General features: G+C 37.9%; 1 protein-coding gene across 4 annotated transcripts; it reads right to left on the minus strand.

The window, feature by feature from the left end:
- Positions 1-1,347: 1,347 nt before the first annotated feature.
- LOC110066449 (uncharacterized) lies at positions 1,348-27,843 on the minus strand. Of its 4 annotated transcripts, XM_089270481.1 has the most exons (21): positions 27,621-27,843; positions 27,169-27,207; positions 17,768-22,188; positions 14,160-14,243; positions 13,766-13,922; positions 13,306-13,391; positions 12,441-12,524; positions 11,781-11,874; positions 11,174-11,245; positions 10,831-10,895; positions 9,195-9,301; positions 8,126-8,186; positions 7,561-7,607; positions 6,723-6,827; positions 6,115-6,195; positions 5,736-5,828; positions 5,536-5,639; positions 4,979-5,097; positions 4,475-4,628; positions 3,511-3,611; positions 1,348-3,125 (listed from the first exon to the last, which is right to left on the minus strand). In XM_089270481.1, the coding sequence occupies exons 3-21, from the start codon at positions 22,121-22,123 to the stop codon at positions 3,012-3,014; spliced, it is 6,084 nt and encodes a 2,027-aa protein (XP_089126607.1). In that variant the 5' UTR covers positions 22,124-22,188; positions 27,169-27,207; positions 27,621-27,843; the 3' UTR covers positions 1,348-3,011. The 4 variants fall into 4 exon arrangements, with proteins under 4 accessions (XP_089126607.1, XP_089155187.1, XP_089126648.1 ...); XM_089299061.1 differs by lacking the exon at positions 27,169-27,207; XM_089270522.1 differs by lacking the exons at positions 27,169-27,207; positions 27,621-27,843 and adding an exon at positions 26,274-26,527.

Consider the following 27,843-nt stretch of genomic DNA (forward strand, 5'->3'; position numbering starts at 1 on the left):
ACTTAAAAAAGTCTCAGTGGTTAAAAAGTCCACAATTTGAGAGCTGAAAGTTGAACTTGGAAGCTTAAATAAATTAAAATTTTATCTATCTGTACTTGAGCAGTCTATCTGTACTCTTAATGATAATAAAAATGAGCCATTGAGCGCGCGAGAAATTGGACAGTTATTGTAAAATTTTTAACCAATGAGACTTTATGGACGTTTTTAAGTAGCCAATGAAAAAGCGAGAAAAGCTATTGACAATGTTCGCGTCATTTTGAATAAAATTCACTTATCTTTGTTTACGGCAAGTTTACGGTGTCTTTTCCCCTCATTTATTCCCGGCATTTGACCATTTTGGCGTTTGTTATTGTAAAAAACAAATTGACGTCAGTTTTTATACGTCTGTCCTCTTACTGATGATAAATTTCGTCATAACATTGTCAAAGTTTAATGCGAAACCGCTCGCGTGCGGCTCGTGGTTCCACAGCCACTTTAACAATGTTATGACGTAATTTATCATCAATAAGAGGACTGACGTCAATTTGTTAAATAACAAGCATCGTATTCAAAACGTGACCGTGGTATAGATGAATACATTTGGACCAGTCATGAAGCAATACCCACGGGTATAATTTTTCTCATTTGCACAACAATATAATCCAGCATGTATTTGAGGCAATTCCGGGCAATTTTGTATCAGAAATTCCGGGAAGAAAATCGAATGGAACGGTAATTCTCGGTAAGAAATTTCCAAAAAACAAATTGGTATAACTCAGGGCGCTAGCTTTTCTCAGTGCGTGCTCAAAACAGTTTCCAGAAGTTAGATTTTGATGGGTCATTATAACCTCTCTTTATCATTTGATGCTATAATCAGGGCATCACAAAACTGCCCAATCATTGGTGAACACGTTGTTATCATTTTCGGGACACAATAGGTTTCCATGGCAACAGTATGACCTACTAAAAAAACCCTCAATTACAGCTTTATGGGCTTATAATTCAAAAACGGCATGAAATTTTTTTACCTTATTGAATTTTAATAAGCATGATAAGACGCAACTTTTAGCAAAGTTAAAAAAAGAAACTGTACATAGGGCTCAGAGCTATCTTAAATTTTTCAGAATTTTGATTTCTGCGCATGCCCGAGCAAAAATGTCCTAAAACGCAATGCTGGTGGAAAAAAAGGCATGCTGTCATCTTTTTTGCTGTGACCTTGCAAATGCCTTTTTGAGTAGATTGGAGCTAATCTGGCTTATATCCAGCCTGAAAATCCCCAGAATGTCCGAAAAATGCGTTTTTGGCAAAAAGCTGTGAGTCACTGGGTTAAATGAGTTTTATCTTACGCGACTGACGAACAAGACTCAGTTCAACAAGATCTTGAATTTATTAATCAGGACCTATTAAAAATGACTTTGAGGACGCCGTTACAAAAGTATTAAAACTATATGTGTTTACAATATTTGAATAAATGATATATAGTAAAAGTTTAATTTAATAGCAAGGTTGCGTTACACGAAGACGGTATCAACACTAGTTCCTAGTTTCTTAGTCATCGCAATTTGTCTCGATGTATCCTTAAAAATTCTCCTTTGTTCGCGGTAACATTGGCGATTATCCAAGGGTATTAATTAAGGCTGCAAGTAGAAAAAAATCAGTCGAATGATTACTCCTTAGCAATGCCAACTTGATGCAGGGTCATACTAGTTCTTTTAAGATGGACTGCTCGTGGTAAAACGTATTCTGAGTTTTGGTCCTGACAGTTCAATTAGGAATCAGACAAACTCCAGAGATGATCAATGTACAAATCGCGCCACCTACATTACAAAGCTGCACTGAGTGGTAAACTCGCTAAACTTCTTTTCAAAGAAAAAAAAAAACTGTGAGGACCGCTAATAATTTGAAAACGTGTGGCCATACTCGTATCCTTGGTATTGGACTGGAGCAAGAGAAAATGTCATTCTGTCTTGACTGGAGCTAGCTTACTGTGGAGGTTCATGCGAGGGAATATCATTAAAAAGAGACTGTCTTTTGAATTTGACGTCTCAGTTTCAAGCTAATTCCAGTCCAATACCGAAAACAAGAATAAGATCTAACAGGCTTACAAAAGAAAACACGTTTTCATTCCAAGTGTGGGGAACAAGTGTCGTTTGAAGGAGTTATTAAGTTGCGATGTTCTTATCAATAAGAAAAATAACAAGTCATCATGGCGCGATCAGTTACTATAGCAACTTCGAGACAAAAACAGCGGTTCACTTCGTCACGGACACTAAAATTCGCAAAAATGAAATTGTACCTGTTCCACCAAAATGTTTTTAAAATGGACTGAAAAATATGAGCATTTTACCACTTGCTAGTTAATATGATCGTCTCCAGTTCTATAAGGACTATGAATTAGCTTCTTATTAAACACGTTTCAAACTAATGTTAGGTTACAAATCGAAAAAATCTTTCAACAGTTTAAAAAATAACGATATAATTACAAACTTCTTTAATTCAAAATACGAATTGTCAAAGCATTTCGGAAATCAGTCAATCTGGGGAAATTTAATGAACACTTGGATTAATTGATGTCCGGCTTGTTGATTTCATGCATCTGTTTTAATAACGAGTCCTACATAAAATATCTTGATTTCTAAAAATGTATGATAAAATAGTTATTTTTCTTTACGACTAATCTTGATTAAATTTTATCATCTAATACTTAAAACCACCTTTAAATACAAGTCTAGAAAGATTCCACGGATTGGGGGGGGGGGGGGGGGGCTAAAATGGTTTATAATATACTACTATTAACAAAGCCCTCATGGTGAAATCGCACAATCTCGTTCCCAGCTTCCCTCTCTCACAGAAGAAAAGAGGGGACCCTGGGAACGATTTAAAAATCGCATGTTATTACGTAAATCGTGCCAAAAAATTCCCAGTGTCCTAATGGTTTGCATTTGACTGGGGTTAATGAATAATTTGGAAATCATTACTGTACAAAAATCTCTCCATGTTAGAGAGGGGAGCATACGAGTGAGCATGGAAGCTCAAATGCTGGTTTCTAAGTAGCTGTCGGACTCAGAGTATGATGACTCTCTGTCGTCGTCGTCTCTATGGCCTTCCTTCAATTCTGCGGTCTTTCGCTTTTCTTTTAGTTCTGCCTACAAGTAACAAAGATAAATATCACTTAATATTCAGGTTTCTAAGCAGAGGCGCTTACAGGTGAGCAGAGATATGAAAGAGTTTGCGCTGCAGTGACCTCAATAGTAGCTGACATCTAAAGAGGCAAGGAAAAAGAACATGTCTGTGACATAACGAGCTTTTAAAATTATGCGTGTCGTGATTTAAATAAATTAAGCAGCTTATGTTGTGATTTAAGCAGCTTTTGAAAGATTTAAAGGCAACTCTAACGTACAGTCAACAGACTGTCGCAATAAAACCAGCTTAAGCAATTACGTGCCGTGATTTACAGAAGCTTTTAAAAGAGATTTTAAGCAGTTGCCAAGGAAAGTGGCCGTGAAATTGTGTGAGTCCTTCAAACTTTACCTTTGGAATTTTTTCCTGAACAACAGTACGAACCCTTTTAGACACAGTGGATTGGGCACGAAGAATTTTCTCATTGTCTTCGATGCACTCAGCAAAAGAAACTGAGAAATTAAAAAAACACCAGTTACTTGAAACCTCAATAGAGCGTTTTCACTCACGTGGCCAGCATCCATGCAAATTTATTAGAACAGAAGGAAGTAGTGCGTGTAGTGGGATCGTCCAGGTGAGGGTAGTTCTGAAAAGAACTGTTACTGGTGACTGACGTTACAGAAGGAAGTGTTGACATAAGAAAAGAGTTCAACTCCCTCAGGATCGGTTTGGTACACCAACATGGCCGCCATTTCATTGTTTTGGAACACCAGTATGGCTGCCGTGACGTCATGTGAAAATGCTCTATATCTTTATCCCAGTCATTTAAGTCAAGCCCGTGAGACAAGAGTTTCGGAGTAACGTGAGAGTGAGGAACCAAAAATTGCTAAATTGTGCTTTTGTTTGTTTGTTTTTAGCATATGCATATCACATAGTCTGGAACTGAAGGAGAAATAACAACAGCATTATCAACAACTTTCCTGTTTAACGTCTCTCTCTTCAATAAGACGTTCGGGTGCAGGGATTTTGAAGCCCTTTTCGGGTCTATTTTGGGTCAGGGGCCCGTTTCTCGAAAGTCCCGAAACGCCGTAGCAAAATCTCAAACCTTTCGACTACAGAGTCGTTTTATGCACGTATTCTTAATATGAACAGAGGTTCTCTTGATACAAGAAGTTTCAGGCGTATACACCTCTCTGTCTTTAAATACCGATTAACTGAAAAAAGGCTTTTCGGGCCCGAGAAGATTCCGGGACTTTCGAGAAACGGGCCCCAGAACAGAAATTAGTTTTACGAAATGGGCCGAAGGATAGACAAAAGCATCGAACCCGTTAGAACCGCAGATGAGTTTTATTATACTATAAACAAGTCTTCTTACCATTGTCTGAGCCCAGTTGGTTCCTGTTGAGGACAACATCGACTTGCCGCAGCTTCCGGAGCGTGTGAAGGACCCTGCTGTGGTCCTTATTCCATGGGTATCTAAGAACTACCCACTTTGTTGGATCCTCCCAACTGACACAACGATCAAAGATCTGTTCAAGGGCAAAAAAAACATTTCTTTTTTTGAAGTATACTGATAAGTTGTTCAGCTGTATACAGTCTAACGCCACACAGAAACAAGGTATCTTAATAACTGCTAATACTATTTCATGTCAATTGAAAACATCTGACAGGAGGAAAATAATCTTTACTCCGTCACACAAATTAGGTATTTAAATTAACCCACTTATGAATTACCCTTTCCCAAACAAAATTAACAGAGGTCAGCATTACAGATTACAGATTACAGCATTACAGATGAAGGAGATTGAAGTAATGATTCACCTTTCACAGAAAAGGGAGTTGGTATAGAGCAAAGAATAAAGAGCACTTCACAAAGTACCTTTCGGCCACTCCTAAGAGCCTGGTGTAGATATGGGATCACGTTGTAGTTCCAAACATTAACGAACCAGCCCTCGGCGGCTTTGAAGTCCATTGGGCATGAGAAAAACAGAGAGGGACCTGAAAGACACGTACATCAATAATGAATACAGCATAATTATATTCCCGGGGAAAATAGTGTTTTACGTTATGCGTTGAAGAACACGACAAGGATGACAGGACAATTTCTGTGAGTACGGGTTATTAGCAAAGTTTGTTCGGTCAAGATGGTGGGATATTGGCCAAGACTTGTGTTTGTGTGTGTGTGTGTGTGTGTGTGTGTGTGTGTGTGTGTTCATGGACCAAGACGAAGTCAAGGTTCATAAACACGCAAATAAGATCGAAGCTAATGTCAAGTCATGTAGACTGAACAAACTTTGCCAATATAGTATTTATTATGTGACCTGCACGAGTCGACACCATTTTCTTGCAGAATACAGCCGGCAATCTTGAGCGGGTAAGACGGGGTAGCTGGCCTGATCAAAACACTATGTAGTTCAAATAAATATTCATACATACCTATGGTGGCATCGGCGTCGCAAAAATCTTCCAGGATTTCATTCAGGTGCTGCCACACTATTGACAACCAGTCAAATAACTCCAAGAGGTCACCACCTTCAACACTAACAACGACAACAACAACAACAACAGGTCATTACATTGGCTTGGACAGTATGAGAACAAACAGCACAAAGTTCGGAAAATTCCCTTATACTCACCCAGTTCGAATTTGACTCCAACTCAGTTTACGCCTCAGGAATCTACTTAGCAATCCACTGTACTGTCTGTCATTTACAGACACTCGTAGCCACCTTAATACAGAAACAAAACAGAAACGTTCAATTATGGTTAACAACAAGTCAAGGTAAACGTCTGGTTACGAAAATGACATAAGAGAGATCCTCTGTTCCTGTAGACAGACAGAGAGGCAGATACAACGTGCACACAAGACAGACAAACAGACAAATGGGCGAACAGGCACACTGGCTGACTGACCAGCCAACCACACATAAGACAAAGACAGACAGACAGACAGACAGACAGACAGACAGACAGACAGACAAAAAAGACAGGTAAGACAAAAAAGAGAGGACACACCTAAAGTAATGGCATAGGCTCAGCTCCTTAGAAGAGAAGGGTCCTTTCCTGCTTTTATCCCGAACACCAATGATGTAAGGGCTGCCACAAAAATCACAACATTAACACACACATCTACGTAGTGTAAACAGCATTAGTAGCAACTAAACAATACTTCTTTTGTATGCAACACCAATCACTATCAACTTCTATTTAAAACTTCGTAATTTTTCAAGATATTTCAGAGAAGATAATTCTAACCCGTCTACTGGTGGCTTGTCTGCATGACAACCATCAAATTTATTCACCAGTTCTGTTGTTGATAGCTGACCAAGCTACGGCCTTGTATAGGCTCTTTGCAGGATCCGGTCACATGGTACTGAATTAATTACGCTAGGACGCAAGTTACACAGTGGGACTTCCAAAACAAAGGAAAGTCGGGCTGGACAGGTACGAGTTCCTTTGTTTTGGAAGTCCCATTGCGTAACTTGCGTCCCAGCGTAATTAATTCCGTACCATGTGACCGGATCCTGCAAATGGTCTATTGAAAGGAGGTTACTAAATCAATTCATCGTATGACACTTCATTGTAAGGCAGGAGTATACAGACTGAATGTAGCCACTACGTACCAACTACTGTTTTTCTCAAGCTGTGAGAAGTCAAAGATGTCAGCCAATGACGCCAGACAATTTAACTGATCAAGTATAATCACAGCCGGGGTGCCTTCATTGGAACTGTTATAGAAACAAAAACATGATGATCAAGAAGTTTCATTAGTCAGAGTTTCCCTTTGGATTAACAGTGATAGGGCTCTCCTTTCCTGGATCTCAGGTTATCATAAATGTAGCCTGTGAACTAAGCTGAATTTGTGACGGCAAACTCCTACATTGTGCCATGCACCTTCATAGGTTTAAATGACATTTTGCATTGTAGGGGATCTCAGCAAGCCCCAAGAAGGTTCCCGAGGAGATCCGTTACTTGTTAGTAGAGTACCAGTTATAGATTCATAATTAAAGATATCATGCATAAGCAGTTAATAAGTTCCAGTTACTGAACAGATTTTCTTTCAATTCTTACAAGTCGAGTCACATTTCAAAACAAAATTTACAATCCAAGCCATCTTCAATTCATAGAGAAAGCGCACAAAAGAAAACAAACTGGAGGTGACAAAATAAATAAGAAAGGCAAAACGCGTTGATGAAAAACGAGTTTCCTAAATGCGTTGGAGAAAACGCACCAACGCGTTGACTTCCTTTTGTCAACGAGTTTCAAACGCGTTTGATTGTTCCCTTATCTCTGGGCGGTACTGAACAAGAACAAACAATCAGACAGACAATCAATCAATGTGAAAGAACTTGCTTAACACCTCGCAACAGGGATGTTCTGAGTCCACCACTTATCCCCTTTTTCATCTAGCTTGTTAAACATCTTCGGGTCAATAAACTACTACTTCAGGTCAATACATACCTTGACAGGGTCTTCTCCATTAGAGAGGCTAAATCTCGCTTTAGTTCCTGTAAGAGAACAACAACGAATTGAGACATGGCTACTCGGGACAACATACGAGATATCAAGATTAGAAATATTATTTATGACGAGTAACACAACTTTAAGAAATCCATAAAATTACAAATATCTTAACTCTGGTTTTACCTTCTGCACAGATTACGACTACATCATTTTTTGAAAAGCAAAGTGTAAGTTGGTATTTTCAAAACTGACTGTATGTACAATGATAGCGACAAAAAGGCAAAAACAAGTTTTATACCAGACATCTTTTTGAGCACTTACAAAAGAATGTTAAGTGTAGGTCTTTCACTAAGTGTGAAGAAAAAACAAAAAAGAAACATACTCTAATGAATTGCAAAGATAGAGGATCACGAACTAATTAGACGATATTCGTGCAAGAGTACAATTAAAAAAAATAATTACTGATTAATTAAGCTGCGATCAGGCGTTCTTTTTTATTCCTCTTCTCCCGTTAGCCAAAAAAAGAACGCCTGATCCCAGGTTGCTAATTGATGAGACTTACTTTTCGAGTTTGTTGAGTGACATTGAAAGTTACCACAGCTGGTGACGACTTCCATCCAATCCTGATAGAATGTCAAATAAAACATTTCTGAATTATCGCAATGTACCATCACGCATTGATATATAACTGGAGTATAGTGGAAGCTAACGCGCGTTCTTATGGTCACATAGCAAGGTGGCTAAATTTAAATGTTGCCCGAATAAAACTGCAAAACACACACTAATGAAAAAATCGGAGTTTGTAGAGATAGATCTTAGCCGTATAGCCAGATCATGTCCATTCTTAGAATTTGATTCAGCAGTCACATGAATCTAATAAATGTATTGGTAAAAAGGCCAACGTCAATATGGAAAGCACACAGGAAAAATGTCAATAAAACTATGGATAAAAAACAAACAGATTTGGGCTAGTAGTTCAATGTGAATTCTTATCTCCACTTTGGCACATTTCCTGACAGGTCATGACTCACAGTCCCAGCACAATGTTGTCATAACATTTGATACTTCAAGTAAGGAGAGACCACTAATACTGTACTGGAGTCCTAATGACGCCAGTACAGTGACAAATACTGTAATTTTATAACCTCTAGTAAACAATAACAATTAATTATGGCACAAATTAGACAAACAAATTGTTTTTAAGTATTCAGTGGCTGTCACTAGGTAATAACAATCTTTAGCAGCATTGAAAGAAAACCACTAAGGGGGTGGGTCATTTGACTTTTGAGGTGGGGTGGGTAATTCTGAAAAAAAAAGTCCGGCAAGCATACAGTGTACTTGTACCCCCAAAACATTCATGTAAACGACCACTGCCAAAAGAAATATCACGCACGTTCAGTGAACTGAAAAAAAGCACGTTATATGGAGAAATATATCACGCATACACATAACCCCCTACCTCTGCTTCCTACCCCCCCCCCCCCCGCCAAAAAAAGACAAAGATTAAAAAAAAAAATGCTTGTCCATGAAAGGGTGAAAAAAAATTCATGCAATTACCAGATCATCCACATCCCCCCTTAAAAGCCAACTGGTCCACCCCTAAATTGGTTCAGAATCAATCAACAATTCACCTTTGAACAACATGTTCTGCTAGTTTGGCAGCCAGGTATGACTTGCCTAAGCCTTGCTGTCCACATAATACAATACATCTGTGTTCCAACAACTGCTCAACATAATTCTGTAAGATCAGAGCATTTGATATCAAAACCGAACAACTATACCTAAATATAATCTCACATGAATTTGAACTGTACACAGTGGCTCTTTAAAATTCCTAGAGTGATTAACAGCCATATTTTCTCCTTGTAGTGGTAATATAACTGTCGAGCAAACAGCTGATGAGAATCATGAAAATCATCAACAGATACTCTCTTGATAGTATATCACTATCTTGATGCAACAACTTCCGCTAATGGCGGGCCTGGCCCATAGCATTTGAATCAAAATTTTTGGTTCCCACAAAGTGCCATACAGTGCACAAACATTTCAGTTCGTGTTCACACTATCTTGCCATAAGTTCTTATAACAAACATTAAAATAAGATAATGCATGATGATCATCTTGGGACTGCACTGGGAATCCATTCCTTCCTAGACTATATAGAACCTTTGTTACAGAAATCTAATATGAAAGACCACAAAGGTCTCAGAAGCACAGCAATATGGCATTTCATACAATGCCTTCTTAGCTAGTTATGACTGTAGATCACTTTTAGATTAAAAAACAAGACATTTGTAAGAATAAATTATTGTTTTTTGGGGGTCATCTCGTAAACAAATGGTACTTCATCTACTAGTTACAACAGCAAGGAACGTATCTTTAAGACATGCACTATCTTCAGACAATAAATATGCTATTTCATATAAGTGTTAATAATTTAACTATACTGATATCAGCACATGTCAGCCATGCACATAGTCTGTCAACAGTTATTCAATAACTGCATACTTTTGTATACTTGTGTTAGGCTCAGCCTTTCACTAAACAATAAGGATGTGCTTCCTAAAATTCACAAAATCTGGTGCATTTTCCACTCCTACTGCATGTTATGTATGATTAGCCATACAGTTTTATTCCCAGTGTTTTTTACTTCTTCTCCAATTTGTCCTCTAACTATTCAGTATCCTTGGAACTTTTGTTAATTTTGTTTATGATTACTTTTCATAACACACTTAGTATTATTTAGTTATAAGTCTGCATACGAGCCAAGTGGCCCATCAGGCCAGAGCTTATCTCGGTTTCTGTAGCATGAAGTGACTATGAGTATTTCTACTCCCCCCTGGATGGGATGCTAGTCCATCACAGGGTTACCCTCCAGCATTAAGTTTGCTGGTATCTATTTATACACCTGGATGGAGAGAGGCACTGTGAGAGTAAAGTATCTTGCCCAATAACACAATGCAGTATACCTGACCAGGGCTCGAACCCAGACCGCTTGATCCAGAGACGAGCGCACCAACCATGAGGCAACCATGCCTCATGTTATTTAGTTACAATATCAGCAAAAGTTGGTTCCGCAATTACTAACTATGCTGTGTTGGGGAAGTGCACCCTTTGGCTGTTATTTATTTCGTAGTTATCCCTCAGACAAGGCAGGTCTGGATTATCTATCTACATGTACTTTAAAGCTGATCCTTAGATTGTATACAGACATCTCAGTTGTTTCTCATGAAGGATTATCACACATTCTATTTCACAGCCACTCACCTCTATTGCTTCCTTGGGCAGCAGTGTGTCATAAACAAGTGAATCACAAGAGAAGTGACTTCCGTCTGCAAGAAAAATATATCAGTAAACACTGGAAGACAGTGGTAAACAGTTAACAGAGTGAATACCAAAAAGCCCTCTGGAATCACCAGGATAATGTTTATAAATTGAGTTCCCTGATTTTACAAAATTTTTCTACAAATCTCAGGAAGGCAACAGAAGTTTAAATCCTTAATATATATATATAGCATACTTCCACTGTATCACTATCAATGCAATGAAAGTCATACATGAATAAATGTTTCACACATACAACTACATGTATGTATTAGAGTTTACGCACCTTTAAGTTGAATGACACAGGGAGTACTTTTATCAGACAGTTCAACACGTGGAGAGCTTCTTTTCAGAGAGCCTGACAGGAAAAAAATAACAATCCTACATTTTAGTTTAATTAAGGCGAGACCAAATTTGAAATTAAATTCTCCCACTTATAAACCATACATGTGTTTCCATGTTTCTAGTCACTACTGTGTTCTATGCTTCGTCTGCAGACTTTGCCTTAACCTACCTTTCTTGATGAGATACTAGTCCATCTTAAGTTGTACTGTCTTCCACCAAGCCAAGTGGCCCATCAAGCTGGCACTTATCTCCAGTTTCTGTACCCAGAAGTGACTAGGAGTATTTCAACCTCCACCCCACCCCCAAATGGGATGCTACTCTATTGCACAGGGTTACCCCCCACATTAGATTCATCCATACCCATTTACAGATCTAGGTCAAGAGAGGCACTGTGAGAGTAGAGTGTCTTGTCTAAGAGCACATCACAAAATCCCTGGCCAGGGCTCAAACAAGGTCCACTCAATCCAGAGTTGAGTGGCCTAACCATGGCGCTGCCACTATCAGTAAAACCTGCTCTATAACTAAGATCATAAAGAGCCTTTTCAGACCTGGACTCCACACAACGACTCCTGTTTGAACTCCTCGTATGCTGTGTGCTCCAAGACACAGATAGTCTTCTGGATCAACTTTCCTCATGTGCTCCTGTGTACAAAACATAACTTATCAAAATTTTACTTGAGCACTACACTACACAAATTTTTTCTTAGTCCCCTTGGGTGAATTTGTTTTAGTGTCTAAGCTTAGATTTTGAAGTGATCAAGTCTATTGTTCTCATTACCAGTTTCCTTGGATTTGAGATGATTTTGTAAAGAGCAAATTGAAACTGATTGCTGGTGGAGACAAAAGATTTATATGCATCTCCCAATTGAATTGTTTACTTTTTTCCTTGAATTTTGTGAAGAATATAAAATGTAATGTAAAAAAATTTGTTCGTTCAATATCTGAACTTGTAAACCTACCTATATCTTCTGTCCCTACACTCTCAATCAATATTATCCCCTAGTACCATAGGTCCGCAAGGCATGTAAAAGTTCTGTTTTAGTTACAGAGTCCAGCCTCTTTATATAAACATGCATTTCTGGCTGAAAACATAATTTTGTTCTTCCAAATAGACTGTTGGCACTCAGACAAAAGAAAACCATTTACTGTGCATGTAGAGAAGTTCATATACACTACAAGTCCTGCACAGGTTACCATTTGTAACTCACCACAAATGTTTTCTTTGCAGCTTCCATGACTCCATTCCAGTCAGCTCCCTTCACTGATACTGTTCCCAGATGGACATCATTTTTCTTTGAAAATTGTCAGGAAAAATCAAATAAATGAAAGGCCATCACAACCACGTTCAATCATAACTGGTTGATATAAATATTAAACAAATGAACAAACATACAGTTATAACCAATAACACCTGTTATTATATGGCTGAACTGGTCCACAATGAAAAGGAGAATTCTGATTGGTTATATATACCTTGGTGATGAGAGGTACAGCATTACCTAAAGCCTGGTTCTCATATGCCGCCAACATACCTGGGACAGAGCCACCAACCGGCCTGGGACACCATTACAGCATATGTGAACATTTATCGCCGAATCATTACCTGTCACAGGCACTGACCGCCAGCTTACCTGCGAAGTTGAGATGAGTTCAACTTCGCAGGCGAGCCGGCAGTCGTTGGCGATTGTCAGGGATGAAAATATTTCATGTGAACATCATCTGCGGATACAATGAATGACGTAACATCTCGATTTTTCCCACAATTCCACATTTACAGATGGAATGGTTGAAAATTGCGTCAATTCAATTTGCATTAGGTGACAATCTGAGTATGTCGGCGATCCATCGCAGGTGCACCAGGGACCCACTGGAACAGATCACCAAACGTTGTCATCTGCAACCGGCGACTACGTCCCAGGTAGGTCAGCTGGATATGAGAACCAGGCTTTAGTGTCTTGCCCAAGAACACAACAAGATGTTCCAGCAAGAGCTTGAAATCAAACCATTTCATCCAGAGCTAAATATGCTACCCATCTCCCACATCACTGCATAAATCAAACAATCAATATTCACCTTGGAGGGAACGTGGCCAAGTGGTACTGTGGAAAATCCCCTAAGGCACACATCAATTTCAACTGCATCCTCATCATCTGTGTCACCTGGAATGATTTTAAGCTCTCTTATTTACAAGGCTGTGTTGAATTGGGTATGAAATTTAAACTGTCCTTCCAGATTTTGGTTGGATTTCTAAGCACAAGTTGCATGTTCTTGTCTACTTGGAAAAAATTTCTCTCAACCTTTTTGTTTGGAAGAATACTAAGCACCAGTGTGAGAAGCAAAATTAAGACTAAAAGGAAGAGAACTTGAGGGAAATTAGAAAACATATAGATACCTTTTCCAACTAAATTTAGTGCCAGTTATTACATAATAAGTATTTTAGTTCACTCTCTTTGGCTATTTTTAGAGTCTGAACCTCTCCAGACCCACATGTAAATGTTATTTAGTAGTCAGAACATACAAACACACAGCTAACCATGCTTGACTTTGTACAGCTTATAGAGATTTTCCAGTCTCTCAGATGACTCTGTGCTACTGTTTTCAGTCACTTCTCCATTTGTTTGATAATTAGCCAGGGTGACAACTTGTTCTCGCAGCATATCATTTTCATCATGGAGTAGTTTCAGCTCCCCCTGGAAACACAAGACAGCAGAACTGTAAATTGTGTTGTGCTTGACTTTTAAATGATTTTTAATATTAGAGACATCACAAAAGGGTCTAAACCATATGCTAAAGGCAGTGGAAACAAAATAACTGTGCTTCTCGTGTAGAGTTTGATGGTAAAGTCTGGCAGATATTTTTCCATTTAAGAGTATGTGTCTAGACCTGCTTTCACTTGCTCAAAATTTTCAACAAGAACATCAACTAACCTTTATTTCACTGATAATTCCTTGTAATTCATCAGCTTGGTGCAAAGCCACATAAGCTTCCATGCTGAGACCTCCACAGAGTGCCTGGGTAGGAAACATGCACACTTGTTAATCATTTGACAGTAAATAGCTGTGTTAAGATCAAGGAAAACATCAGGCATATGTCTGATAAAGTAGCACCCGACTTGATGACATTTCAATGTAATCAGAAGCTATGCATTTGACAAACAACAACTTCAAAGAAACCAAAACATTGTCACAAAATTCACTGTGCCAAAATAACATCCATAAAACGAATAGAAAAATCCCTCAAAGTAAATCAATCTTTTCCAATTAAAGACGTACGTTTTGTATGGCTTCATATCCTGAACAGATTCACAAAATACATTGCTGCAAATACAATTTGTCTACCAATAGCTCACTTGATATAAATACTGATTAATTCATCTAACAGTAACTGTTAGAGTTGCTTTCAGTTTTGCTGATATGAGTTTGACGAAGTTACAACACTTCTATTTAGCAGAACCTTGCATATTGTGGACATTTCAAAACATGTTAAACACTGATCAGTCTGTTTCAATTAGGCACAAACGTGGTGCATTTGGTGATCAAATCTTGAACCTTAAATGTTTTGAAAGATCAACATGGTTTTTGAACTCAAGCCAAATCCATGAACATTTTTATGGAGGCACGGAGCTATCTGAACATCACTACAAAGTCAGAATGAATTACTGAAAGTCAACGTTGTAACAAAGCTTTTTGTTGCTGTCTTTTAACAAGTACAAGCTGCTCTACTTTTTATTGTTAAACGGTCTGTCAACACCATACAATCACATACATGTTCATGTAATACAGGAAAAATACACAGTCCTAGCAAAGACAAAAAGATGGAGTATGCAACAAAAGCTGGCTGATTAACTGTTAACTCTTAGGACCTGTTGTACAAAGTCAACAAAATGAAAATGAAGCATCACACTAGGACAAAATCCAAGGTCAGAAAAGTCAGATCGTTTAGCTTGCTGCAGGAACCGAAGGAAAATAATTTCAAAGTTGTGTATGACATTCTATTCAATTATTATACTTTGTGGTAATTTAAGTGTTCTTAATAACTTTAAATAAAGCTATATGTACTTCTTGTGATCAGTTAAATATCCAGAAAACTAAATTAATTCAGAGTGTCACTGTTTTGAAAGTCAGAATGCTTACAATCATCATTTGAAAGGGAATTTATTTCGTAAATGTTAGGTCACCATTGCAAATTAAATCATTCTTTAAATTTTGGTTTTAACCAATGTTTTGTTTCTCACTTGAGCTAAAACTACACTTTAAATAGCAAAAAAGGAGAAAATATATTTGATTTCACACTAAAATACTAAACATATTAGAAGACTAGCTTTGTAAACACAGTTAACTTTCCATGAATTGTCCTTATTACATAGGACACATTTTACATTAAGCCTTCATTGAATACATGGGTAAGAAACTATGATCCTGCCTAAAAAGGAACATGGAATTAAAATGTCCTTAAAAGTAGAACTTAAACAAACTGCAAAAATTAATTTTGACTGTGTAAGATGCTATTAAAAAACCTGATTAGTTTCACAAAATCAACTGCATGGCTTGCTGAAACACAAACAGGAAATTTTTGTCAAAAAAGAGGTCAGTTTTGAGCTAAAAAATATCATAAGGAAGCTTCTACACAATACCTGAAAGTGTTCCAAGAGAAATATCACACTACACTCTTTAATAAAATGTCCAAGTTTGAACCAGATATTGTAACAAGACCAGGTACACACTGGGCTCTGGCTGGATTACTAAATGTTGCATTTTTCAAATGTCTGGTGTTCTTCACTGATTGATGTGTGCTTAATATAACACAGTGACATCAATAGATCAGGTTGCTACAGTCTTATCAATACCTTGAAGAAAACATTCATTTAGCTGTCTTGAAAAGACAACAACTATAGAAAACAAAATGCCCACCAAGGGCTCACAGAAATTACATACAGTTAATTAAATGAACATCTGTGATCCAAAATTAATGTGCTGACCAGTCTAATTGATAAAAACTCTTTTGTGCCTGAGAGAATAGGCTTGTAATTAAATCTGCTCATCACATCACGATCTAACTTGAAAGAACATTTGGAGGGATTTGTCTCTGAAGAAACTTTCTACCTTTTAATCTGCAAAGAAGATTAAAAAGCCAAAAAGTACACATACATAGCCAACTTTTTTTACATGTACATTTTACTAAGATGATGTTTTGTACATTTTGACATTTTTTAACTTTTTAAGTTTTACAGGACCCTTTTGATAACAGTGCTACTAGTATTGATGGGTTTATCCTACTTAAATATTTGTTTATATTTATCTATTTTATAGTAAGAGGTCATCAATACTTTCTCAGAAATTTAAAATTGAAAGATATACATCAACAAACTCAGGCAATTTTTCAATCTATTTGCAGGAGTGAAATCTTTCACCCACAAGTTGAACAAAATAATCTAGGAAAATGATTATTTCATCACCTCTTTATAAGATGTATTATATGCAGGTAGCTGGTGAAATATGCTGTCTAATAAAACTCGTTATTGATGTCAACTTTCAAATGAATCTCCTTACATCCTTAAGTTTGCCATTAGCCATCAGTAAATATTTATACATGTAAATGTAAGTTGTACATGTATTAACTCCTACTAGGTGAAAAGAGGAATTGAGCGTGACGAACCCAAGAATCCAACATATATGACGGGCATGGTCATGGACAATGCTGTCACAAGTACAGCTCAGTCCAAAGTCCTGCACACTAAGAACCATAACGCCACAAAATATACAATAGCAGCTCCTTGTAAAATACCTTCCAGATCTCTCTTTTTTCATTATTTTAAAGGCAAGTAATGTTTCCACTTTTTTTGTGATATTTCCAATTGCTGGACTTGCCCTTAAGGTGGCGAAATACAAGATACAAAAACCCTCAACTTGTCGCTCAACATGAGCAAATTTGTTGCGTGACAAGTTGCGAGTTTGATGAAAAATGAGCAACAAAGCCAAAATTTGTTGTAGACCCGCACTCTACTTTTCACAACAACTTTCTTCAACCTTTCTTCAACTTTTTAGATCTTATAGATTGTACATATCTTTATTCCCCAGGACCCCTATGGATACCAGCCTCGTTGCTGAATGGGCTACCCTGGTTAAATAAAGTTACTTACTTACTAACCCGCAATAAATGTTTTTGTTGTGCGACAAGTTGATTACGCAACGTGAAAAACGTGAAACATCGACCCAAAACTTGCAACAAAATAATGTTGCGCGACAAGTTGAGGGCTTTTGTATCTCGTATTTCACTGCCTTTAGCTGGGGCAAGCTGTAACTGTGATGTCCTAGCCCAAAAGTCATTTTCACTAGTCCAAAAATTCATCTCTTACAGTACTTCAATCTCTAATTATTGGAATTTCCTCAAAAAATTCCCCAAGAAACTTCGCTAGGGCTATCGGGCTTCACAGGGCTATCGGACACATCTTTCTTTGCATGCTGTTGCAGCTTGATTTCACTGAAAAACAAAATTAAGTAAATTTAAAAAGTTAATAAACAAGTGTAGAACTCACCTTATCTTGAGTGTTTGGGGACACACGCTGCTTAAATCTATCAATTGCTTTATCCAAGATATCAGAGTCCACAAATTCCAAGTTCAGAGATCTGCGCACTTCTCCTAACAGAGCATCTAGTCTAGACTTGTCTTTCTCATCATCATCATCATCGTCATTTTTGCCAGATAACAGTTTGTCGCCTCCAACAAGATTCATGTCAAGAGTCTCAAGATTAGACACCAGTGAGATCCCTGAGTTTGGTTCAGTGTCCACAAAGACAACCGTCTCTGTACTTCCACCAAAGTCTCCAAAGTGATCATCATCAGATGAGTAAGATGACGAAGAAGCATCCCCTTGAGATTCCACATCAGTAGGGACAAATTTGTCTTCTGTTGTACCTGTTCTAAGAGGTTTCTCTGCCTGTAGATCATCAAGTTTCTCAAAATTTATTTTACCCACCCTATCCTCCCTACAAGAAACACTCTTGTCAGGGTCAGGTGGGGGTTTTGGAGTACTCGTGATGTGCATTCCATGTTTCTTTCTATAATCAATAAAAATGTCAACACCTTCAGGGCTGGCTACTTCATGCAGCAGTGGTTCATTACTCTGCAATTTATCAGCAACTGAAGTCAATTCAAGCTCACTTTTATCTTCTCCGTAGCTACTGGAGGTCTCCTTGACCACACCATCACTATCTTTAGCCTCTGTACTTTTCAAACTGTCATGCTTTGTGGTGGTGAGTGTTAAAGATTGTTTCTCGTCAAAGCTGCTAACATCAATGAAATTTCTTTCCTTCTGAGAGAATGCCCTGTCTTTACGTGGTCTTTTCAGGCTGTGAGTATTAGTCAACTTGCTTTGTGTTTCAATGTTATCTGTGGACTCGCTTCCATCATAGGAAACTTTTAAAGCTTTTTCCTCCTTGGGTTTTGGCTGTCTACGCTTATTTCCCTTGTCTTCCAAGCACTCAACCTCTTCTTCAAAGAGCTGCGATCTAAGCTTCCACTCCTTGAGCTTCTTACGAATGTTCTCACTACTTTCATTACTCCCAACCATCTTTGCTTGCATTGCATCACTGCGCTTCTCTCTACCTGAGAAACCCCGCCTCAAGCAATCATAGCTCTTGGAAGACCTTGGTGGAACACCAGTAGGTTTCTTAAAGCTTTCACTGTCATTCTGTTTTCCAGTGGGGCTACTCAAATGCTGCCAACTGCTTGGAAGACTTTTGGGAATTTCACTGGGTTTTGTGCTTTCATTCTGAAGCGATGGATTGTTATACTTCTGCACAGAGACAGGCTTCCGTGATGGTGCTTCTTTGGGTGAGCAAGCCGGCATATTAGCAAGGATCTGTAGAAGTTCTTCGACCGAGACAGCTTTGTCAGCCTCCTGAGAAGGGGAAAGCAGGCCTGTGTTAGTAATGGGAGCAGAGGATGGGGAGACTGCTTGGAAATCACTCAGCAATGGAGAATGGTGTTCTTGTAACAGTGACATAGTGGGAGAGGCTTTTGGTATCGTTGGTTTGAGGATTTGCAATTCTAACTCTTTTAACAGTGAAGATGAAAGCTCTTGAGAGACTGGCAAGGGAGGAGTTTGAGTTGCAACTGAAGGTGGCGGAGACAAAGCTTTAAAGACCTCAGGAGGCGGTGTCTGCGTTCCTCTGTGTCGTCTGTAAAATTGCTGTGCTGTTTCAAGTTCAGAAGTGTTGTCTTCTGTGCTAAAATTGTCATCTTCAGGTAATGCATTTTGAGACTCAATGGTAAATTCCGCTTTGTCTAAGGTTGGTACTGAGGCCTGTCTCTCTGTCACTGACATCACCACAGACTCAATATCAGGGTCGGGTAAAACTGTTATCGGAGACTGCAAGAGTTTTTTAATACTCAGTGCTTCAGCTGTAATGATGCTTTCCTTGTCTTCACATCGAGTGTAAAACTCACTGTAATCAGTGTCATCAAACTCCAGCCCTGGCTCTTCAACCTTTTCATCCATTACTGCCATTTCATCTTCTTCCAGTTCCTCAGAAAAGAAATCTCCCTCTGCTGGCTGAGATGGAATTTCAGAAAGCCTCTCAGAAAGAGATTTTCTCCTTGATTGTTCAGAATCCGAGCTAGGTGCCACACTGTTTGGAGACTGAGGGCCAAACAGTGCCTCCATTGCACTGACTTTGCGGTGAGTCACATTGCTTACTAGGCCACTGTGACCACTGGTGTGACGATGGTATTGAGAAGTTGAAACCTCTGGCTGTTTAAAGATCTTCTCAACCTCCGAGTCGCTTGAAGAGCTGGTGTATGATGAAGCCCGCCTCAAGGTTTGAAGGTTTGGAAGCTGAACTGGACTGACAGGGCGAAATGAAGGTGGCTGCTCTTCTTCAGCAAATTCAACAGATTGTCTCCTCAATGCAAAGATGGGATCCCTGCTTCCTAACGAATGTCGAACCCTCCTTCTTTGAACTTTAGACCAAGAGGTGGCCCCATTGTCTAGCATAGAGATGTTAGAATCGACAGACACGCTTTTGAGAATACGATCATTATTCAGATTTTGTGGCCGGCGTCTCAATGGCTGAAATAATGGTTCTGAATGAACACTGCTGTCATCTGAAGTATAGCCTGAGTAATCAAGGTATTGTGTAGCACTAGCTGGACGGTGATCACTCAGGCCCATCTTTCTCTGGAAAACATTTCTACCAGTTAATGGACTTTGCTTTGGTTGATTTTGCTGCACAGAGCGAATAAATGGTGATGAAAGACCACTCTCAGAATGCCACAATGATGTGGTTAGCTTTGGAGCAGGAACCTGATAAACTTTGCGCACAAAAGGGGTGTTGCTGTCCGTGGGATGTGTCAACTCACTAAATGACCATGATCTTCTTTTCAGCTCCAAGTTAGAGACATCCTTATTTTGTTCAGGCAAACCAGCAAAGGATCCTGGACATCTTGGCATTTTATTTCCTTCATAATGCCATGAACTGACCAACAACTCTTGCTTGATTTCATTTAGTCGTGGATTCACAAGTTTTTCACTGAAACCTATCCCCTCCTCATTCTCAGGAGCAGGCACTGACATGTTGTAATCACTGCTGCAAGTCGGTGTATTTACTGCTAATAAGTCACCTTCCTTTGTCAAAACTTCAAAACACTCCATTCCATTCTGAAGAGCAAGATTACAACTATCTTTTGTCTGTGCATCAGTCACTGTTTCTTCATAAATGTTTGAAGCCATTACATCAGAGAATTGATGATCATTTTGATGACAAGCAATTTTGACACCATTCTGATTTTCATCCACAACAAAACATTCAGTGTCTTCGATCTCATCAACTTCATTAACGCAGTCAAGACACTTCCTGTCACTCTCACTACTGTGGCTATTGTCATTACCAGTACTGCAGTTTATTGATGAGTGGTAATAGTTGCTTCCATTAATTGAGAGTGCATCTTCTTCAGCTAGTGGTACAAACGTCTCTGGTACACATACTTCCTGATCAAAATTAACAGACTCGCAACCACTGTTACTCTCAAAGGAAAATTCTTCATTATCAGCCAAAGGAGCAGTCCTTTTCTCCACATCTAAACCATTCTGAACAACATGCAAACCGCTGGGATTTTCTCTCTCCAAGTCCTTACCTCCAAGGACATCAGGCAAATCCCTAAAATTTGCAGCTTGTACATTTTTGCTTTTAAATGTGTCATCTTTGGCAAATCCTTCAAAAAAGAGAACACGTTCCTCAACTGATTTTCTCTTTTCACTTTGCTGGACAATCTCATTATTATCACTCTGGCCTTCATTGTAAGAGAAACGTTTTGTGATGTCTTTATTTTGGTTATAGATTCCTTCAACATGATTAAAACTTGACGGAGGAGCACTGCCACGTCTAAGCTTGGGCTTAAGGGGAACAGGAGGTTTCCCTCTCAACTTTACAGCATCACTCTTTGTCAGTGTACCCTCTGGTGACACACTGTAGTAAAGACAATAGAAATCACTGGAACATCGAGTCTTCTCGACAATATCACAAACTGAGTCCGCATTCTCTGTGACTGAAGTTTCATTCTCATCATCAGCAGTTATGTCCCCATTCATGACATTTTCCTTGGCAACAACACAATTCTTTGAAGCATTTTCTTCAAATGTGGCTGGCTCAGAAGATGACCCCAGTGTGGTGGCAGTATTTGCTTTGCTCTCTTTATGCGCTTGTTCGGACTTTTTGCAATCTTTTTCTTTCACTGGTGATGAGTTGATGGATCCTTGGGAACTATCGCTGCCACCATTTCTTTCAAGTTCCTCGTCCACAAAACACCCAGAGTCAGTTTTACTTTTACTATCAGGTGTACTTCTTCCACGATTGAGTCGACGAATCACTCCAGGCTTTTCTCTGCTACTCATGTCAGTTAAGTTGAGCCATTTGCCATAATGGTCTCACTCTGGCCTGAAATGATTCCAGCTGACCTCTGAAAAATAGAAGATAAAATTTCACATTAAAAAAAAATCATTCACACAATGCTTTTGTGTAATAGAATGAGGAAGACATTTGAGATTCATGATAAGTAAGATGCTGATCAATCAGTAACATTCACATGTTAGCCCAAAGGTCGATTTTCACTGAGCTGTCAAAAGTAATTTGCATTCACTTTTAGTTCTGTATCACTACCTGTATGCTTAAGTGACTGGGTTAAGAAATTTGCACCACTTTCTCACCAGATCAGCTTTATTTAGTAAGGACTAAAACCAGTCATGACTCACTTATACATATAATTTTACATTTTCCACAAGCTTCACATCATCTACACCTACATGCGTTTAGATTGAATTTGTACAGTATAAGGACATCATTTGGTGTAATTAAATAGTGATTATTCTTAAAGATCTAGAGATCCAGATGCACTGTAAATATACTGGTACATTTCTCTTGCAGTTCTCATTCAGTCTTGCAAGTTATTTTGTTTCATCTTACACAACAGGTACAATAATTGTGTCCAATAAATTACTAGCTCTCTGTTAAAAATAACTCTTGATGACAGTCAAAAATAATCTTTAATGAGACAAGCTCTTGTTGAGCCTCAGTTAAATGAAATAATTTATGAGATGTGTGTTAACAACAAAAGATCACAAGGGTTGGATCTGACTCAAGTTAAAAAGTCCACATTAGAAGGTGTTATTGATATTCATTTAGCATCCGTGTAGCAAGGCTTCATGATTAGGCAGTGAAGTCATAGCTTTATCAGTTGGCTTGCAATACAATATAGAACATGTACATCACTAGAACATTTTTTTTCCATAAAGATAGCATAATTCTCTCAGCTACTGTAGTCTATGTAATCAACGGGAGGAATTTCAACTTCTACATCTTTAAATTTGCCATGCATGCATGATTTTTGAATCTAGAACAAAAGATTCAAGGAATGTCAATTGATATACATTCATAATGCTCTAATACTGTGATATTTAGATATTTCTACAGATTCTCATTTTGACAATCAGAATTGATCTAGTGAAGCAGAGATTTCTTAAAACAAATGTTATCTTACTTGCTGAGATAATAATCACAAACTGCTAGACAGTAGAAAGTGACAAGAAAGCCGGCTTTTGTCTTCCCAAACAATGAATAAATATAAGTTCAAAATAACCAATGCTTACTTGTAGCATGGTGTTCCAGACATGGCTTTTTAAAGTATTGGTAAAAGAGCACTGATCAATCAGAATGACAATTGTAGCAAACTGGTTGTCAGTCAATGGTCAAAACTTGACACTGCTGTAAATATGTAGTCAAATACACCAGACAGAATACTTGGTATGCAGAAAATGTCATTTACATGTAATTGCTTAAGACATGCATAACATAAATATTAAGTGTATACATGTATGAAACAAAATGAATAACTCTTTTAAATCAAATAAATGCATAATAATTGTCACTTGTCATTCCAATGTGAAACAACAGAATTAACATGGCCATATTAACAACTAAACTGTGGCTGAAAATTAAGAAGCTGGAGTAACTTTATCTCAGTTAGACAGAAAATATGCAAGATCTTTCAGACAGCCCAAAGGGTGCAGTTGATTTCAAAACTGATAAGGGGACACATGGATATGGAGAAGTCGAAATAAGAAAACAAATAAACCTATTACAAAATTACACCAGTATTTACACTGATATTACAAACTGAAATAATCGCAATGAAACATTTACATGCTTAGAGACAAGTGTGTATGAGGGTTAAATAGATTTACAACTCAACTGCAACTGCCAAATTAATGTGCAGATTAACCCAATTTGGTTTAATTAACATTTGACAAATTGAGACCCTTCCCAAGTGTCTACCAAATGCTGCCTGTTAAATTCATTTCACCAACCAAACCTCACAAATAGTTGAAATAATCATGTTAAAATAAAACTGCATAAGAAAACCTTCTGAAATTAAGCATTGCTAAATTGCTTTTTGAAACACTGCAAGTTTTGCAAATATTTTATTATTCCACTTTAAAAAATAGAACTCAGTTTATGGTAGATATGATCCATTACACTGTATATTCAAACAACTCAAAATAAACACAATTGTATCCAGACTGAGGTAATATCCAGTCTGGGTTAAAATAACTAAACAATGACCTCCCTTGATTGCAAAAATGGTCACAAATATATTGCCTGAGCCACACATAATTTGAACTGAGAAGCAAAAAAAATCTCTGAGTGAAGTTCAAGGAGAACTGTGAGCTTTACGAAATAAAGACTACATCCAAGGACCAAATAATACCTTAGTATACATTTTTTTTTTCATGGCATGATCAAGGTAATTGAGTAGATTGTCCTTTAAATATTAAAGTATAAGGTTGCTTGCATGAGGAGACCTGTACTTTCCAAACTGATCAACTCTACCAGTGTTCAAAAATATTTTAAGTCTGTTTAACATGTATGCTGACTACTCAATTTAACATATTATTGTATGTGTATAGTACTTGGGTGTAACCTAAATGTGCAAACATAAAACACAAATTCTGAAAACTGGGAATGTTATTTGGAGGATCATCATCATCTATTCCTCGGGTGGGCTAGATTACATAACTTATTTAGGGCAAGTTCACACAAGAAAAAAATACCTATATTTGATGGATTATGAACCCTTGTGTATTTGAGGATGTTGATTATTCCTAAAAGATGAATGGATAGTTCTCGACACAATGTCTGGCCTTTCTGTATAATTTTATTATTTTGTTTTGTAGCTTCAGATCTGGAATCCCAACAAAACCATACCCATCACATTACTGGTTGAGTCTCTAATCTTTTAAATCAACAATTCTAACAGCTGGAATTTATTCATCAAATGTTTTCTTTTCTTAATTTTTAGAATTTTCCAAAGACATTTTTGCACAAGCCATAAACGTGTTGCCATGCTTTACTTTCCATCCTCCAATCAAAATGTACATGTTAGCATATATATATATATAGCTTATCCCTTATTGGATCAAAGAAAGGTGTATTTACTTAGCGTTAATATTTGTAATGCAAAAATTGTATTCAAAACTAACATCTGCACCAAAAAGGAATTCAATTTGTTCCAGTGCACGTTGTTTATATAAGTTTACACAACTTAACCATCCCATGCTGCTGTTTGTCATATAAAAAGCTTAATCACAGAGTTGACTCGTACTATTTGGTTGATTGGAAATTGGTGGCGAATTAAAGACAAGAGATGTCGTTAAAAACTACTTGTAAAACTTTGGTCGCCTTATTTATTCAAATGCTTCAACATTATTTGTAGTATGTACAGCCAATTAATTGACGGTTGATTTAAAAAAAAGTGTTTGAAATCTCCTTAGGTTGGGTCAAATTTCTAAATTTCTTCAAAAAGTGCATCTGTTTTGTGTACTAGTGGTGCAGGAAATTGTTACTGCAGATGATGCCGGATTGGGCAGATGAAGAAAAGTTACATCATTCTGTGTTTTTATTCGCACTCTGCAATGTCAACAGCTTGCCTTCTAGAATGTGCATTTCATTATTCCAAAGTTCTAAAATGGATCAAATTTTATTTTACTGACAGCAGTAATAATTTCTTGTGGTTATAAAAAACTGGCTTTTTCCCGGCTTCAGAACTACACAATTTTTCAGCCCATATCATCAAATGACTTCCTCTTGGCATAAGGATGCTGCGCATTTACACTGGAAAAAAACTAATTTTCACATGTCAAATAAAAAACAATTATGCCACTGTTTGCCTTTCAACACAGAGGGTGGATTAACAAAAATTCTACATTCCTTTACAAAGTAGGAGCTAGCTATTACTGAAAGGCACGTACACAGCAAGCTGTCTTGATCAAGTTGTTCCCAAAGATCATTCAAACGTGAGCGCAATTGAAAAACGATCGCAGAGAGACATTTTTCACAAAATCGAACACCATGCCACACTTTGAAAAGTGATATGTCATGTTTCTTTGAGTGAAAGTTTCAAGTACATGTACAAGCATTCACAGAAAATAATGCGGATAACACACAAACATTTACTCACAAAAGAATCGCTACAAAATTAACAAATTTTACCTCACAAGGTGGTATTCCGGTGATCTATTGAGCTGCGCCAATGTGAGCAGCGTTTTAGCATGCATCTCGGCATGGAGCCACTACTAGGAACACAAGATCGAATGCACCCCCTTGGAAAGTGCTGGAAAGTGGAATGATTTTGTAGCAATAAAATTTACATAAACGGGGTCGTCACATCAAATATCTCAGTGAGGTGCTCAAGCATAAAACCGCAAAAGTTTGGGATCGCAAGATATGCGGCGATTTGATCTTGAGCTTGGTTTCTATAAGACTAGTTTGGCACAATTACTTCGATACCATAAGCTGAACTACCCACGGGTCCAATGTTTTAACGGTTTATGAGCTTAATTTAAGAAAAACTAAAAACCTATAGAGTGGGTTTGCAGTTTGGTGGACCAATACTAACTATCAAGTCATTTAAACATTCAACTCTTGGAATAGAACAGCTGAAAGAGAAAAGACCATTTCCCATCCGAGGGCGTGATCTGAAAGTGTCAACGAACTACAATCTCCGAATGTAATTATCTTTTGTCCACCGTTGTTGAAAACCTGAAAACACATTCACGAAAAGAAAGCTCTGATTACATCTTCTAGTTGAGAGGAATCGAAGAAGATCAGAAATGAACCCAGCCGCTAAGAACTAGAATATTGCGTGATTGTATTCTGTAAAGCAGCTTAAGTATAGCTGATATAATTTTCTAAATTTAACCGACCTTTTAAGCAAACAATGGCACTTGTTTCAGGTGAAAACGATCGTGAATTTGTTAGCAAAGCAGTACGCCGTCATGCCTACGTTCGATTTCCCAACGCATATAAGGAATAGACAAACATTTACTGGAATTAACGATAGAAAACTAAGATTCTATGGACAATTAAAACGGTTCTGTAACTTTACCTCGTTCATGCATTGATTACCGTAATCACACAACCGCATCTACAAATACATGTAGTCATTAGTGGCGCTTATTGCAGGTTTTTACTCGAAAAAATACACGAAAGGAACGTTATAAACATGTTTTCACTGCATGCACAGCGAAAGCAAACCTTAAACAAACAACAAGAGAACAAAATTCAATAAGCTTTATAAACGAGTTTCACTTAAATAGTGGTTTACCAGTTATGCACGAGCGACCCAGCGCCCGTACGTGTAAGCGTTTATTTGCAATGACTGAATTCTGCGTAGAATAACAAAGTAATTCATACCGCTAATGGTACACCGATGGACCCGAAACACGTGTTGAGGAGCAGTATAATTTTATGTTCATAGAATCACGTCAATTCCACACAGAATCCATCCAAACAAGAAACCCGGTATTTGTATTTAGAAGGGCTCTCCATAACTCTCACCTTTTATAAGATTCATCTCAACGCGTCCATTTTTCCTTGTCCTGAAATCAGAAGCGTGGCTTGAACACTGACCCGACACTGCCTTATCACGTCTTGATGTCAGTCTTTTGTTGTGGAGAAAATAACGCCGAATCAACTGTTCCGGTCCGATCGTACGCAGGATGTGATAAAATAATCTTCAACTGCCAAAACACTTGAAGGAAATTGCGGTTGCGTGACGTCA

This window comes from Orbicella faveolata, unplaced genomic scaffold (assembly GCF_042242905.1).
Source record: "Orbicella faveolata isolate gen_17 unplaced genomic scaffold, um_ofav_v1 contig_1, whole genome shotgun sequence".
Lineage (NCBI taxonomy): Eukaryota > Metazoa > Cnidaria > Anthozoa > Scleractinia > Merulinidae > Orbicella > Orbicella faveolata.